General features: G+C 60.7%; 1 protein-coding gene and 1 long non-coding RNA gene across 3 annotated transcripts in view; both read right to left on the reverse strand.

Annotated features, from left to right (window-relative positions):
• Nucleotides 1-634: 634 nt before the first annotated feature.
• Nucleotides 635-6,390, reverse strand: LOC307094166. The gene is made up of 3 exons (XR_013813043.1): nucleotides 2,813-6,390; nucleotides 2,238-2,491; nucleotides 635-1,355 (listed from the first exon to the last, which is right to left on the reverse strand). It is a non-coding gene; the product is annotated as an uncharacterized lncRNA (long non-coding RNA).
• A 340-nt stretch (nucleotides 6,391-6,730) lies between these two features.
• The window catches only part of TRPV4 (transient receptor potential cation channel subfamily V member 4), a 40,094-nt gene continuing 31,665 nt past the window's right edge, over nucleotides 6,731-15,159 (reverse strand). Inside the window, exons 10-16 of one of the 2 annotated variants that reach the window (XM_079762847.1) lie at nucleotides 14,847-14,920; nucleotides 14,013-14,178; nucleotides 13,734-13,800; nucleotides 11,020-11,336; nucleotides 9,644-9,771; nucleotides 8,150-8,271; nucleotides 6,731-7,433 (exon numbers count right to left, since the gene is read on the reverse strand). In XM_079762847.1, the coding sequence (XP_079618973.1) occupies nucleotides 7,276-7,433; nucleotides 8,150-8,271; nucleotides 9,644-9,771; nucleotides 11,020-11,336; nucleotides 13,734-13,800; nucleotides 14,013-14,178; nucleotides 14,847-14,920 (1,032 nt within the window). In that variant the 3' untranslated portion in view covers nucleotides 6,731-7,275. The remainder of the gene's footprint in view (nucleotides 7,434-8,149; nucleotides 8,272-9,643; nucleotides 9,772-11,019; nucleotides 11,337-13,733; nucleotides 13,801-14,012; nucleotides 14,179-14,846; nucleotides 14,921-15,159) is intronic. The other variant, XM_079762848.1, reaches the window with a different exon arrangement.

Here is a 15,159-nt window from a genome sequence, read left to right on the forward strand (position 1 = left end):
ACCCCTCCCCTGCCTCTGTCTCCTCCTCACCCCTCGGCACACGTGGAGCCGAGCTGGCCCACCGGGCCCTGTGGCTGGCAGGTGACCTCAACCAATTACCACTCACTGTCCCGCTGAGACCTCGGAGCTGCCAGAGGGGCGCGGGCTTCGCGAACCTACCGGAGGCACCGACACGGGGACACCCACCTTTCGGGGGGCTCCTGGTTTTCTTGACCCGCACCCCAGCCTCAGAGCGCTCCCGTTTCTGGGAGGGGAGCTGAGACCAGCTCGGCCCCTGCCTTGCCTTCAGCGACTCCGAACTCAGCTCCCAGTGGCAGCTGCGATTCCACGCCCCACGCCCCACGCCCCACGCCCCACGCGCTGCGCCTGCACGTCCGGCTGTCTTAAAGGGCCCAGGCGGGCCGAAACCGGTTTGGCTCAGTGGATAGAGCGTCGGCCTGCGGACTAAAGGGTCCCAGGTTCGATTCCGGGCAAGGGCATGTACCTTGGTTGCGGGCACATCCCCAGTAGGGGGTGTGCAAGAGGCAGCTGATCGATGTTTCTCTCTCATCGGTGTTTCTAACTCACTATCCCTCTCCCTTCCTCTCTGTAAAAAAATCAATAAAATATATATTAATAAATAAATAAATAAAGGGCCCAGGCGGTCCCCCTGCCCCCTGTCCTGGCCACTGGAAGATGGAACCTGGCCAGTGCAGTGGGCGAACCTGGTGCACAAAAGGTTTTCTGTTTCAATCACCATCATCACCAGCTGGCTGGAGAGTGGCAGGAGGAAGAGGAGGCAAAAACTGGCCTCGGTGTGAGCCCGGAGATCACACTGAGCCTCAATTCTTTTTTTTTTTTTTTTAATTCCAGAGAGGAAGGGAAAGGGAGAGAGATAGAAACATCCATGATGAGGAAGAATCATGGATCGGCTGCCTCCTACACACCCCCTACAAGGGATCAAGCCCACAACCCGGACATGTGCCCTGACCAGGAATCGAACTCTGACCTCCTGGTTCATAGGTCGACGCTCAGCCACGGAGCCACCCCAGCTGGGCTGAGCCTCAATTCGTGGTTTGTCAAAAGGACGTGGTGACGCCTGCGAGGGGAAGGGCACCGGGTGACATGTGACCAGGATGACGGAAACGCGTCCGTGAGGGGCCGCCCCCCACCCCCCCCGCCAGCTGTGGCCGTGGCCGTGGCCGCCCTCTGTGAGCTGCCTGCTCCTCAGCTGTGAAGTGAGGCCGACGGCACACAGCTCGTACCACGTGGGTTCGACGTGGGAAACGGGTGGTCAGGTCCCTCGGAGCCTGTTCCGTAACAGATGCCCCAGAGTCGGTGTATTTCTGTCAGCACCTGGTCCCGCTGATGTGCTCCTGGGAAGGCAGGTTTCCGAGTCAAACACGTTTGAGAAATAGATTCAGAGCCTCCTCCCTCCTTGGAGTGGCACCAACTACCTTCGCGCAGTAAAGGCTCTGAAAAGTCCTGCAGGCAAGACACCCTTCCACTGTAGCCCGGCATCTCCCTACCTCTGACCACCTAAGTGTTTGCTTTTTATCTGTCAATTTCCTAAGGAGTAAACCGGGCTTCGGGAAATGCTGAGTCCTACCTCTTGAATAAGTCCCTGCTCCTATCTGGGTCTCAGTTTCCCCAACTGCAACACAAAGACTCCTAATGAGTTTGCAGCAGAGCAAGGACTGGAATCCAACCCTGACCTGGAGTTGGGCCTCAATTCTGGGGCCACCGCATCCTAAATGGTCTTTATACACCTGTCAAACCAGGCCCAAATGAAGGGAAAGACCCCCAGGGGGAGAAGGGGAGCCCTCATTGGAGAAGTGGGAATGAATACCCCTATTTTGAAAAAGAAAAGTGAAGTTCAGAGAGGGATGGCAACTTGCCTAAGGGCACACAGCAGCTATCCAGAGGCAGATCTAGGCGCCTCCTCTCTGAATTAAAGAGGAGTGGGGAGCACAGGAGTGAGTGTGTGGGTGAGGGGGGAGTCGAGCCTTACAGCCCGGGCACACGTGAAGGGAAGGAAGCTCAGCATGGCTCTTGCCCACCGTGTTGCCTGGTTTTAAGTGTTCCTCAGGCCGCCTCCGATTCGGCTCCGGGCATGACTACAGTGACCCCTGGTGGCGGGTCTCCAGGACCAACTGCCCTACCCTGCTCAGGCCAAAGGCAAATCTGTGGGATCCCTTGGATGCATCCCAAAGATGGGGTGGCTAAAAGCAAGGGGGCTTTCTGATGTCGCTGAGTACCTTGAGGTGCTGAGAAGACTCGGGGCTTGGACCTGGGGGGCTGGGTTAGTCCTCACATTGGAGCCAGGGCCGCCCGTTGCTGTGGAGACGGACTGTGCATGCTTCAAAAGGCCAGACACACCCCGTTTGAAAAACAGTCCTGCCCCTCCAGGGCGTCTCTCCTCCTGAGACAGCGTGTTAGATCCAGCTCCACCATGTCCAGGCCGTGTGTCCTTAGGCAAGTGTGCTCACTTCATTGGTCTCACTTTCTCCATCTGTAAAAGGGGGATAAACACCTGTTCTTGTCTCTGCACGGGTTGGGCAGAGGAAGAGGAAATGCTGGCCTTTAAATAAGAAGGAAAACCATCTCCGACACGCCCAGGAAGCCCGGAGCTGGTTAACTCGGCTGCTCGATGGCATCACCCAGGCCCCGTGCCTTCTCGTCTTTGGTTCCCCCAGACCCCTCCTGGTCACAGAACGGCTGTGCGGTTCCAGCCATCCCATCCAGCCTGACGGTGCCCATCGAAGAAGGCAGGGTCTCCCTGCACCCCTCTCATCCCCCCCTTCCTCCCCTCCGGGCGTGCCCTCTTGCTCACAGGTCAGCACTGGTTTGCGTGGTCAGCCCGGTGAAGGACGCAGCCAGCGGTGAGCTCTGAACAGCAGGTGCTGCTTCAGGAGGAGGGGCAGGGCCTCCGGGAGGCGGCAGCCCACGCGCTCTGCACACGGCTCCTGAGAACGTGGGGACGGTGGTCGGGGCCTTGTCCACGTTCACTGCCTTCTGTGTGTGATTCCTCCAAGAGCACAGACCCCAGCCTGGCCTCTCCTGACCCAGCCGCTGCCCTCCCCCGAGGGCGGGGCCTGCGCTGGCCGAGCCCCCTCTCCTGTCCTCTGCTCCCAGGGCCACCACCTCCTTTGTCTCGGGCCCTACGCTCGGGATGAACAAAGATCTCCCCAAAGACTTTGGAATCTAAACAGAAAGGCAAGGGGTGCTTGGTAACATGCAAACATTTTCACCCGAGGTCAAAGTGCGGTAACTAGGAACGTGGGTCTGGATTAGTTAACGGCCCTGCCCAAACAGCCGGGGGATCAGGATACAGAAATCCCGGCGTGGACACCCACTGCCGACCTTCGGGAATGTCAGAGGGGCGAGTCTGGGGAGATGAACACTGTGGTTGAAAACGGCTTTTGATTTTTAAAAATCCCCAGCATTCATCTAAAACAATAACAACAGCTAATAATAACAGGGCGCGTGATAATGAACTATTCATAGGCAGGAGAGGTAATTGTTCAATTAAGACCCGAGAGTTCCTGAGACTGTCTTTTCTGAGGGGCCCCATTGTGTTTGACTCCAGTAGCGCTAATTATTTCCCAATAGTGCTTTAAACTTGGGATGAAAAAGCCCTCCTGTCAAATGTGACACAGAAGTGCTTTATCACGGTGAAATACACACGCGCGCGCACGCGCACATCCTAAGAAATCCTTGTCGGAACAAAGTTCGGGCAGGTTCAAAGGCAGAGGGCTGGAGCTGGGAGCTGACAGCCTCGGGGCTCCGGGGCTTCGTCACACACGTGACCTTGGCCTCAGAGGTCACTGTTTTCTTTCCCGGAGGGACTCTGAGGACAGAAGGCCTGGGATCAAATCCCACCCCACACCTACCAGCCACGTGTCCGGGGAGAAGTCCACTTCTCTGAGCCTCTCTCTTCTCTCTAACATGGAGTACAGCGGACATTCCATTTCTGGCCTGCCCGGGTCCTACTTACTATTTCCTCTAGAGTCTGCATCTATTGTTGCCAAAAATTGCTGCCTGCACTTTGAAGAAAAAATCAGAACCTCAGTGGCATCCCAGCCCAGCTCTTGCTCCTGCATCTGCGGGTCTTCTGACCTCAGCGGGCTGTTCCAAGCTCTCTTGGCCTCCTTCGAGGGGCGAGGCTAGGTGTCCGCTAGCATCCCATTGGTTAAAAACAAGTCACATGACCAGGGGTGTGACACGATGCTTTGCCCCCAGTGGGCGGGCGCCACAAAGCTGTGCTACAAAGCTGTGCTGCGAAGGCATGGATAAGGGGAGAGTCGGGACTTGGGTCAGCACCCCAACTCCCCAGGAGCTGCCCTCCCCAGGCGCTGGGGTTTCGGGGAAGCTAGCGCCATCCCTGGCTCTAACCGCCTCTCTGAGGTGCTGCGCCTCGGGCTTTTCTCTATAGAGAGAGATTACAACCACTGAAGACACAGAAGCATCAAACTGAGACCTTGTCCTCATCGGGAGGGACAGAGACCTGAAAAGGGCATTTTTTTAAATATATATTTTTGTTGTTGATTTCAGAGAGGAAGGGAGAGGGAGAGATAGAAACATCAATGATGAGAATCATTGATTGGCTGCCTCCTGCACGCCCTCTAGTGGAGATGGAGCCTGCAACCCGAGCATGTGCCCTTGACCAGAATCGAACCCAGGACCCTTCAGTCTGCAGGCCGACGCTCTACCCACAGAGTCAAACCGGCGAGGGCATGGGCGTATGTTTTGCTCTAAGGGATCCCGTAGCCAACGTGGCCCCTGAGAACATTGCGGCACGCCACCAGCATGTGTCCCACACTGAAGGACACGGGAAAAGTCATGGCTAAGATCTTCCTGGGGAGCTGAAAACATTTTAAAGTACCCCTAATCAGCTTTTGAGTGATAAAGAATCAACACCCAAACCATCCAATATTAAGGAAATCACAGTTGGAAAAGTTACCACATGTTTAAATTGTTTATTTATGGAGAGAGAAAGGGAGAAACTTCTATTTGTAGTTCCGCTTATTTATGCATTCATGGTTGACTCCTGTATTGGATGCCCTGACTGGGGACCACACCCACAACTTGGCATATCGGGACGACACTCTAACCAACTCAGCTAGCAGGCCAGTGCAAAAAAGTTCCTATGTGTTTAGATAAAAACGTACTCAGAGGAAAATTCATAGCCTACAATATTTTTAAAAAATGTATTTCTTTATTGATTTCAGAGAGGAAGGGAGAGAGAAATATCAATGATGAGAGAATCATTGATCGGCTGCCTCCTGTAAACCCCCTACTGGGGATCAAGCCCACAATCCAGGAATGTGCTCTTGGCCGGAATCAAACCCGTGACCCTTCAGTCCGCAGGGCGACGCTCTATCCACTGAGCACACCAGCCAGGGCTGCAGGGGTTTTTTAATGAATGAATTTAGCATACACCTCAGGAAGCTGTGGAGTCCCTTTGAGTTGAGAGGGTGTTTTGATTTGGGGGCAGGCCCATCCCATAGCCTCCCAGAAGGACCCACAGCCATTCCTGCTGACCATATGGGAAAGTTGGGATGTAGAGTGGAAAGCTGTAGCAAATGCTACTGGTTGCCTAGGTAACGTGGATTCTTCCATTCTTCTTTCCCGCAGAACCACCTGCTGGGGAAACCACCTTCCTCCCTACTTCCCTTGCTTCTTGTTTTTTGTTTGTAAGTATATTTTATTGATTTTTTATGAAGAGGAAGGGAGAGGGATAGAGAGTTAGAAACATCGATGAGAGAGAAACATCGATCAGCTGCCTCTTGCACACCCCCTACCGGTACATGCCTTGGACCAGAATCGAACCTGGACCCTTCAGTCCGCAGGCTGACGCTCTATCCACGGAGCCAAACGGTTAGGGCTTCCCTTGCTTCTGTAGCTGCCTGCTGGCTGGCTGGAGCGTGGGTCACGTGACACACACCTGGCTAATGACACTGGAGGGGGTCGGCTGGAGTTTCCTCCCCCATAAAAGGAGACACAGGCCACCTGTCCCTCCTCCTCTGGATGCGGCTGGATGGGGTCCGAAGCCTGAACGTGGCGGGTTGGTGCCAGGCGAGCCTCTCCTCGCGCCGGAGGCTGGCGCCGCCCGGGGGGGCCTGGGAGCAGGTGTGGCCCCAGGTGGACGGCTGCCCGGGGCAGGGGAACGGGTCGGCCTTCAGCTCCGCGCACACACACACCTGCTGGGACGGCCCCGAGGAGAGAAGCAGGGCCCACCCCTACCCAGGCCCCAGGCACTCACCAGTGCCGTCCCTGCGGCCGGAAGCCGCTGCATCCTCTCCAGCCTGACGCTGAGACCTCACCTGGCCAGAGCTGTCACTTCCGCCTCTGCCCCGCCCTCCCCACAGCTCTCCTGCCCCCACCCCCCACCCCCCAGCACAGCGTGACCTCTGTCCTCTGGTGAGCATTACCCTCCCCCCAAACGGAACCCCAATACTCACTACTTCCCAAGCAGCATTATTCCCCCATCAACATAGATTCCCCCCCCACCCCGCGCCCTCAGCATCTCTCCTCCATTCCCTTCTCTGCCTTCCCCGTCACCACTCCAATCACCCCATCTCTCAGGCCACACCACCACCTCCTGTCTGGCCCCAACCTTCACCCTAACCACCACCTTGGCCATTGCAGCTGCCCTCGTCCCCCCCCCCCGCCCAAGCCCGCGGGCATTCCTTAGCTCCCATCTCCCTCCTGTGACCCTGTGCCTGTTACCACCCCCCATCACCCCACCACCTCCACCATCAGTGAACGCACATTTATTGAGCACCAGCAAACCCCAGCCCCGCTACAGACTGCGCGGGAGGCGCGGCCCGCCCGAGGCCCGGCCCTCCGCAAGGCCCCTCGCCGCTCCGGGCTGTGTGCGGCCCAGGGCGCAGGATCGGGTGGGGGCCTGGCCAGCGGTGCACCTGGGACCCGGAACAGGGTCCTGAGGCCTCTGCCAGGTTCCGTTGGGGGGGGGCGGGGGGTCATGCTGCTTTCCTGAGAGCAGAACAAATAAATAATGGAGGGGCTGGGGGAGCCCCCGTGGGCGGGAGGCCCGGCTTTGGCTTCCGTGACTCCATGGGAGTGAGACGGGGGGCAGGAGCCCTGTGCCCGGGTGCGGAGGGGAGCGGGGGCAGGAGCCTGGGGGCAGAGGGTCCTAGGGCCCTCCGTGTCTCCGCCGGGCCCTCACCTCTGGGTCAACAGAACATGTGGCTGAAATGCAGGTGGACTCGAAATGGTGGGGGGAGGGGAAGGGGGGCTGCAGGCTGGAGACCATGGCCCTGCCTACAGCCCCTAGAGGGGGGCGTCATCAGTCCTCCACTTGGGGGGGTAGCTCTGCCGGTGGCCGTCGCAGCTGGGGTTCCCCATGTTGTCCAGAGGCACCACCACCTCGTCTGGGTTCGAGTTTTTGTTCAGTTCCACCACGCGTGGCACCACGGAGGACCAGCGATCTGGAGTGAGCACGGCGGAAGCGAGAGTTGGTGGAGCGCCTACTGTGTGCCGGGCACCCCACAGTGCTCTGAGGGGAGTCTTATTACCCCACCTCACAGAGACGGAGACTGGGCTCAGAGAGGTGAGGTGCGTGCCCAGGAGCACACAGCGCACACGGGACCATCAGAGCTCAGGCCCGGTGAGAAGGCCTGGGCGCCCACACCCTCCCACCGCTCACGCATTTAGTGTGAGGAAGGGGGGCCCCAGGCATGCACAGCAGCAAAGGAAACTCAGCGGTCAGCTCATCCGACCCCCCCATTCCACAGCCGTGAGCACCGAGTCTCAGAAGGGACGGGATCGCTCAGAGTCTTAGTGATGAGACTGGCCCAGAGCGGCCCCTCGGCGCCCCGCGTTGGCTCCCCACCCCCGTCCTGGCTCACCCCCCGGAGGCGGCCCGCCTCCCCCCCCCCCCCGTCCTGTGGAGGCGCCCCCACCCCCGTCCTGGCTCACCCCTCCGGAGGCGCCCCCCCTCACCCCCCCCCCCGGTCCTGGCTCACCCCTGCGGAGGCGCCCCCCCCCCCGTCCTGGCTCACCCCTGCGGAGGCGCCCCCCCCCCCCGTCCTGGCTCACCTCCCGGAGGCGCCCCCCCCCCCGTCCTGGCTCACCCCTGCGGAGGTGCCCCCCCCCCGTCCTGGCTCACCCCTGCGGAGGCGCCCCCACCCCCGTCCTGGCTCACCCCTGCGGAGGCGGCCCACAGTGTGGGAGAAGCCGTAGTACTGGTAGCTCTCGTTCTTGCCCGGGTCCTCGTTAATGATGCCCAAGTTCTGGTTCCAGTGAGACCAGTTCACCTCGTCCACCCTGGCGGGGCCACAGCAGGGCAAGGTCAGGGGGAGCCCCCCCCCAGCACCCCTCCTCCTCATTGTTATTCTAACCATCTTATTCTAACCATTTCTAAGTATACAATTCAGTGCATTAAATAAATCCAAGGTTGTGCAACCATCACCACTCTCTAATCCCAAAACTGTTCTATCACCACAAGCAGAAATGAGGTGCCCCATCCCCCACCCCACCCCCCACCCTCGGCTGCCTCTATTCTACTTTCCGCTCCGTGAATGGACGTGTCGTGTAAGCGGGTCAGAGTACATGGCCTCTGGGTCTGGCTGCTTTCACTGAGCATGACGTTTTTGAGGTTCACTCATGTGTCAGCATGTGGCAGGACTTCACTCCTTTTCGTGGCTGAGTAACATTCCACTGCACGGATGTACCACAGGCTCAGCCACACGCCCGCCGTGGACACCTCCTTCTTAAACGCCCCCCTCAGCGCTGGGACACCTCCTTCTTAAACGCCCCCCTCAGCGCTGGGACACCCTCCTTCTTAAACGCCCCCCTCAGCGCTGGGACACCCCGGAGAGTCAGGTTACAGCCTCTGGAGCCCACATTGGCTCAACGTGATTTTTCCTTTTTTAAATTATTTTTGTTACTTTTACTCAACCCCCATTTCTGGAGCAAGTGCTATGTGCTAGGACCGAGCAAGGAAGATACATTCACTGTTCCCAGTCTACAGACAAGGAAACGGAGGCTTGTCACACTGCCCAAGGTCACAATGCTGGTAAATTGGTCGGGGTTTGAATTTGGGGTTCAAATTGAACAGGACAGACCGCCTGGCCTATGAGCTGGGAGCTATTACCACGCCCACGTCCCAGCGGAGGACCCCAAACATGACTGCTCTCTAGGCGGGCCCCCCCTGTACAAAGGGTGATCAGCTTCTGAGGAAGGTTGGCTCAGGGGTTCCCCGAAGAAGCTGGCACTCGCTGGGCCTCTGGGTAACATCGCAGGCCCTGGAAGCTGCTGGGTCCTCTCTCCCGCTCAGCCGCCGCACCCCGCTGTTATCAACAGGGATGACGCCCTGAGCCCGGGACAGAGGAGCCGCCAGGCCGCTGCGTGCGGTGCCCCGGTGCACGGGCAGGCACGGTCTCCGGCGGGACCCGTCCGATCGCACAGCTGGCCAGGGGGGTGTTAGCATTGTCCCCATTTCACAGACGAGGAAACCACGGCTGAGAAGTGAACCGACTCGCCCAACCTCAGCCGGTGGAACAGAACGTGGGTCAGGACCACCGCAGCCGGTGGCTCGAGAAGCTGCCATGGGTGGAAGACGCAAGGAGGCCCGATCTCGCGGGAGGGTCCCGCCCCATCCGCCCGTCCGCCCGTCCGTCCCGTCCGCCCGCCTCACCTGAAGCACCACCTGCGGTCGGGGGTGCCGTCCGAGCTCTTGCCCACGGTCACCATCTCGCCGGAGCGGAAGGCCTTGCGCAGGAACACGGGGAAGGAGCGCTCGATGTCCAGGATGGTGGTGGCCCACTGGGGAGGGAGGCGCAGGCCGGTGAGCCTCGCCCAGCCGCCCCCTGCCCTGACGGCAGGAATGACGGCGGGCTGGTGCGCAGAGACGTAGGCTCTCCAGCTCCCACCGACCCGGAGACAGCCACAAACGCGAATCCCCTGACCCAGCAGAGTGAACGGGCGAGGCAGGGTCAGAGGCAGAAAGGCCCAGCCCAGGACTCAGCACAGCAGCCGCCGCTCAGTGTGGGGAGCACCAGGGAGGGGTGGGGACTGGGGCCAACCAGCGAGCACGGCCCATGTAAAGGGCAGCCGCCTCCCGGCTGCCGGCAGAATGTGGGCCCACCTCCCAAGAAAGGCCAAACCCTGGATTTTTACATGAAATCTCTTCCCTTTAAAATTCTGCATTACTTTTTTTTTAACGGATAAAGAAAAAAATAAATCTTTGCTGGTCAAATCCAATCCACAGGCTGCCAGTTTGCATCTTATGAATCTCACCCAGTGGGGAAACTGAGGCCCGTGGGAATAAGGATTCCGAGCAGACCTGGATGTTGCCCTGAGACCCGACGTGGGAGGGTGGCCTTGGGGTCCCCTTTTCTCCCCACGCCATCTCCTTGGACTGCAGGTGCCGCGTGCCTGGGCCCTGGGCAGGCGGTGATTGCGAAAACCCAGGTTCGGGAACTGTGCGTGTCCCAGGCAGGCTGGGACCCAGGCCTCTGCCTCCTAGGATCGCCGGGAATCCCCGGGAAGCAAAGCAGCCCCACCCCGCCCCGCCCCGGGCCACTGAGGCCCAGTCCACGGTCTTCCACACGATGAGCACCGGGGGGGTGTCCTGGCAGCCGCCCTGGCCTCGGCGCAGACCCCTGCTGCATGCCCGGCTCCCTGAGCGTTCCCTGTGCCACAGAGCTCTCTCGGTGCCCGGGGCGACTGTGCCCTGTGACTGGACCCCATCGCTGGTGGTCAGGCAGAAGCCGCTGGCAACACGGCAGGTGGCTCTGGGAAGCAGGCGCAGCTTGGATGCCCATTTTACAGACAGGAAGGCGGAGGCAGGAGACGGTGTGGCCTGCCCAGAGCGGGAGGCTGAGGAGGTGCGGGGGGTCCGCGGGCCCACCTTGGGGGGAGGAGGGGGCGAGGCAGACGGGGGGCGAGGCGGACGGGGGGCGAGGCGGGCGGGGGCCGAGGCGGGCGGGGGGCAAGGCGGACGGGGGGCGAGGCGGGCGGGGGGGGGGGGCGAGGCGGGCGGGGGGGCGAGGCGGGCGGGAGCCGGCTCACCTGCAGCTTCCAGATGTGCTTGCTCTCCTTGGAGACCTGGCCCACCGTCTCGCCCATGAGGGCGATGAGCATGTTGAGCAGCAGCACGAAGGTGAGGATGATGTAGGTGACCAGCAGCACGACGAACACGGCGGGGTACTTGGTGCTGCTCAGCATCTCCAGATCGCCCATGCCGATGGTCAGCTTGAAGAGGTCCAGCAGGAAGGTGCTGAAGGTGTCGCTGTCGCGGCACGAGGGGTACGTGGGCGCCGTGCAGTTGGTGTGGTCCTCGCTGCACTCCTTCATGTTGGCGCAGGGGTTCAGCAGGGACACCAGGGCTGTGGGAGGGACGCGGTGGCATCGCTGAGTTGGACGCAAGCCGAGAGGTGGGGAGTCATTCCCATCGGGCGGAGGGGAGAACTGAGGCTGGTGACAGGGGAGCTCGGGCCCAGGGCTACCCAGCACGTCAGCCAGGCCAGGGTCTTCCCGAATCCAAAGCCACTGCTCCTTCTAGAACTCCTGCCACGAGGAGGAGGTCCTGCAGCTGGGGTGACCCCCCCCCCCCCCCCGGGCACCTGCACTGTCCTGAGGCATTTGGCTGCCAGGCTGGAGGGGCGCGCTGCTGGCGTGCACTCGGCAGAGGCCGGGACGCTGACAAGCACCCCTCCCACAGGACAGGCCCAGGGGAGAATCGTCCGGCCCCACGAGCGCCAAGGCTGAGGAGCCCTCCTTCAGCCCGGCGTTCCCGAAGGTCCCGGGAGCCTGGGGTGCCGAGTTCCGGGGCAGACGCTCTGCTCACACCAGCTCACGGAGGAAGGGCCGGGGCTGAAACCAGCGCCCGCCCGTCCTGACCGCCCCAGAAGCCGCGCTCCCAAGGCCCTCGCCCCTGCAGGCACCTCCGCTGACAGAGCGGCTCGTCCCATCACAGCCCAGACAGCTGAGTCCCTGCCACGCCGCGGAGCAGCAGCCACTGCCCCGGCCCCGGGCAGGGGGCACGCGGGGACTGAGCCCTGCGCTCAGGGGGCATCGAGTGCCGAAGTGCCTTCCCCCTGGGGTGACAGCTCATGCCAGCGCCACTGAGGTGCGTCGTGGCTGCTGAAATGTGTGTTGAGAAGGATTCTGAAATCTTGCCTGGACTCATCAGAAAACAGTTCTGTGATCCATTGGCAATGTCTGTCACGGACACAAACGTGGAGAACAAGAGCACGGGTCCTGTGTCAGGTCGATCTCAGGCTGGGGAGCTAGTGTCCCGAAGCAGACGCCCGGGACCAAGACCGCTAAGCTGCCGCTTTAACCACGGAGCTTCTGCCTCAGTTTCTACACTTAGGATGCCGTAGAGCTGGACTTGACCCGAATCCCAAAGCACCGTGGAAGCCAACACTCTGTCTAGTTCTTCTCAGTCCCATCCCTGGGAGGGGCCGCTGTACCCGGTCCCTCTCCCCAGCTAAGGTTACAGCTCTGGGTCCCCAAATAACCCGCCATCTGGGTTAAAATGGCGCTACCATCACACTCCCGCGTCAGGGCCGGGCCCGACCACCCTCCTCAGATGGGAGTGAGGCCGGTGAAGCCCGAGTCGGCCACTCCCTTTTGGATGCTGGGCACCGAATGGGAGATGGCCGCCCCCTGTGGACCAGCCCGACGGCTCGGTCCCTTTCCCCGCTCCTGGTCCCTCCCACAGCCTGTCCCACCGAGGTCCCGCGGCACCATGACATCACGGAGAAACCGTATTTGAGGGAGCCAGTATTGAGCTTTGAAAAGGACCTGGGCTGCCTGACCGGCGTGGCTCAGTGGTGAGCACTGACCTATGAACCAGGGGTCAGGGTTCGATTCCCGATCAGGGTACATGCCTGGATTGTGGGCTCGATCCCCAGGAGGGGGCATGGAGGAGGAAGCTGAATAAATGATTCTCTCATCATTGATGTTTCTCTCTCTCTCTCTCTCTCCCTCTCCCTTACTCGCTGAAACCAGTAATAAATAAACAAACAAATAAATAAAAAGTCCTGGGCTGATGGATCACTTATGAAAACGCACTCTCCCTGTGGCCACGCCCCTTCGTGTGGCTCGGCAGCGCCTTCTGTGGAGCCGTCCAGTCTGTTTCCCCTCCTCTGAACGAGGCCGCTCGCGTCCTGCTTTGGCCAATCGAGGGGGCAGACGTGATGCCGTGCCAGGAAGTGACCCTGGACACTTCCGCTCGCGTCCGAGACCCCTTAGACCACCCTGCGCCCAGCCCCGGCGAGCCGGCTGGAGGAGGAGCGACCACAGGGGACAGCAAAGTTGCCCCCCGAGGCCATCTGCCAGCCCAGGCCGCCCAGCCCGCCCGCCCGCTGAGCCACCGCGGCTGTGAGACCGGCCGGAAGGGCCAGGCCAGCACACCACCTGCGGAGCCGGACTCACGAACAGTACACCCACGGCGGCTGTTTGCAGCCACCGCGTTTCATGCGGCTTCTTTGCAATAATGGTTGACGTGCCAGTCTCACCCTGTCCTAGCTTTTGAACTTGGGCAAGTCACGTAGCGGTTCTAAGCCCGTTTCCTCATCTGCGGAGGAGACGGCAAAGGCTGTGGTCTCACCGACGGGAGAGTTAAGAGGCGGGTGGGGAAGGACTTAGCCCGCGCCTGGCACGCCGTGAGAACTCCACGCACGCTGCTTATGCTCCCACACATCACGGCTGCCCTCTGGTCCTCACCCCCCCCCCCCCCCGCGCCCCGCCGCAGCCCCCGGGCGCCCCGAGCTCACCGGACGCGTAGCCGATCATGAAGAGCAGGTAGACCAGCAGGAAGCGGAACAGGTCTTTGAAGAGGATCTGCAGACCCCGCGGGATGACGGAGGCAACGGTGAGACACGCGGCTTCTCGCTCTCCCGATGCCTCCATCCCAAACCCCCTCCCGGTGCCCAGGCCAGCCTGCGGCCCCCACGTGCCCACGTCAGGTGCACAGGCTCTGTCTGCACATGTAAGACATGTACATGGCACGGTGCTCCCTCCAGGGCACGCAGTTCAGAGGGCCCCCTCCGTACCTTCTGGATCATGATGCTGTAAGTCCCCGTTAGCTTCAGCCCGCGCGTGAAGTACAGGGCGTTCATCCAGCCCAGGACCAAGGCGAAGACCATGACGGCCAGGTACGCCTCGATCCCTGCCAGGTAGAGGGCCGCCGAGACAATCACCAGCACCGAGTAGATGAAGCTGCAGGCGGCACAGACCAGGGGGGTGGGGGGCAATGAGGCCCTGCGGGGAGACACGCCCCAAGCCCTCCAGGGCACCACAACACCCCATAGCTCTGGAAACCCAGAAGGTGCACAGTGGATTCCGGCTCCCACATTCTGTTAACCAGAACGCTCCATTAACTGACAATTACTGCAGGCAATGGCCTGAGCCCTGCCAGCTCCCAAAGTGACGCCCTTGGAACCGCGAGGGAGAGGCGCGGTGTGAGTGGGGATGTGTGGCCGCGTGGACGTCCCGGCTCGCTCTCCAGCTCAAGGGAAAGGAAAGAGCAGCCACCCGCAGTAACAGCTGTGCCGAGGCAGACATCAATAACCCATCACAGCACCCTCCCACAGCCTCAGACACAGCCCAAAGCCCTCTCAGCACGCGCCGCCAATCACCAGCAGGTTAAACTATTTCTATCCACGGCGTACATGGGAACTCCAGCAACCAGAATCCTGCTGTAAGCAGGAGACCCTGCTGCTTAGCATCGACGGGCCTTGTCCTGACTTCGGGCTACAGGGGGCCAGGCTGGGTGAGCTCACTGCTGTTAGGAGTCTCACCCCCACACCCCCACACCCCCACCTGCACGATGTCCCAGCCCAGCCCCACCTTCCTGACCCAGCGCTGCCAGCCCGGCATCTACTCACTAGAGCAGCTGGAAGGAGCCATCGATGAAGAGGGAGTTCACTCCAGGGCATTTCTTCATGAACAAGTCCTTGATCTGGAGGCAGGGGAGGTGGTGAGGGGTGGAGCCCGCAGGAGTGCAGAGCGAGGGGAGGGAGGGGAGACAGAGGAAGGAAGCGAACAGAGGGAGGCAGACTGGTGGTGGAGAAAAGACGATGGGCTGGTCTCTGTTGGGAAAAGAGGAAGAGCAGAGGGCGTACAGGCTGGAGAAGGGGCGGGAGAAGAGAAGGGGGAAGAGGAAAGGAGGGAGGGGGAGGAGGGGGAGGATGGGCAGGC

The sequence above is a fragment of the Cnephaeus nilssonii genome, assembly GCF_951640355.1.
Source record: "Cnephaeus nilssonii genome assembly, chromosome: 22".
Classification (NCBI taxonomy): domain Eukaryota; kingdom Metazoa; phylum Chordata; class Mammalia; order Chiroptera; family Vespertilionidae; genus Cnephaeus; species Cnephaeus nilssonii.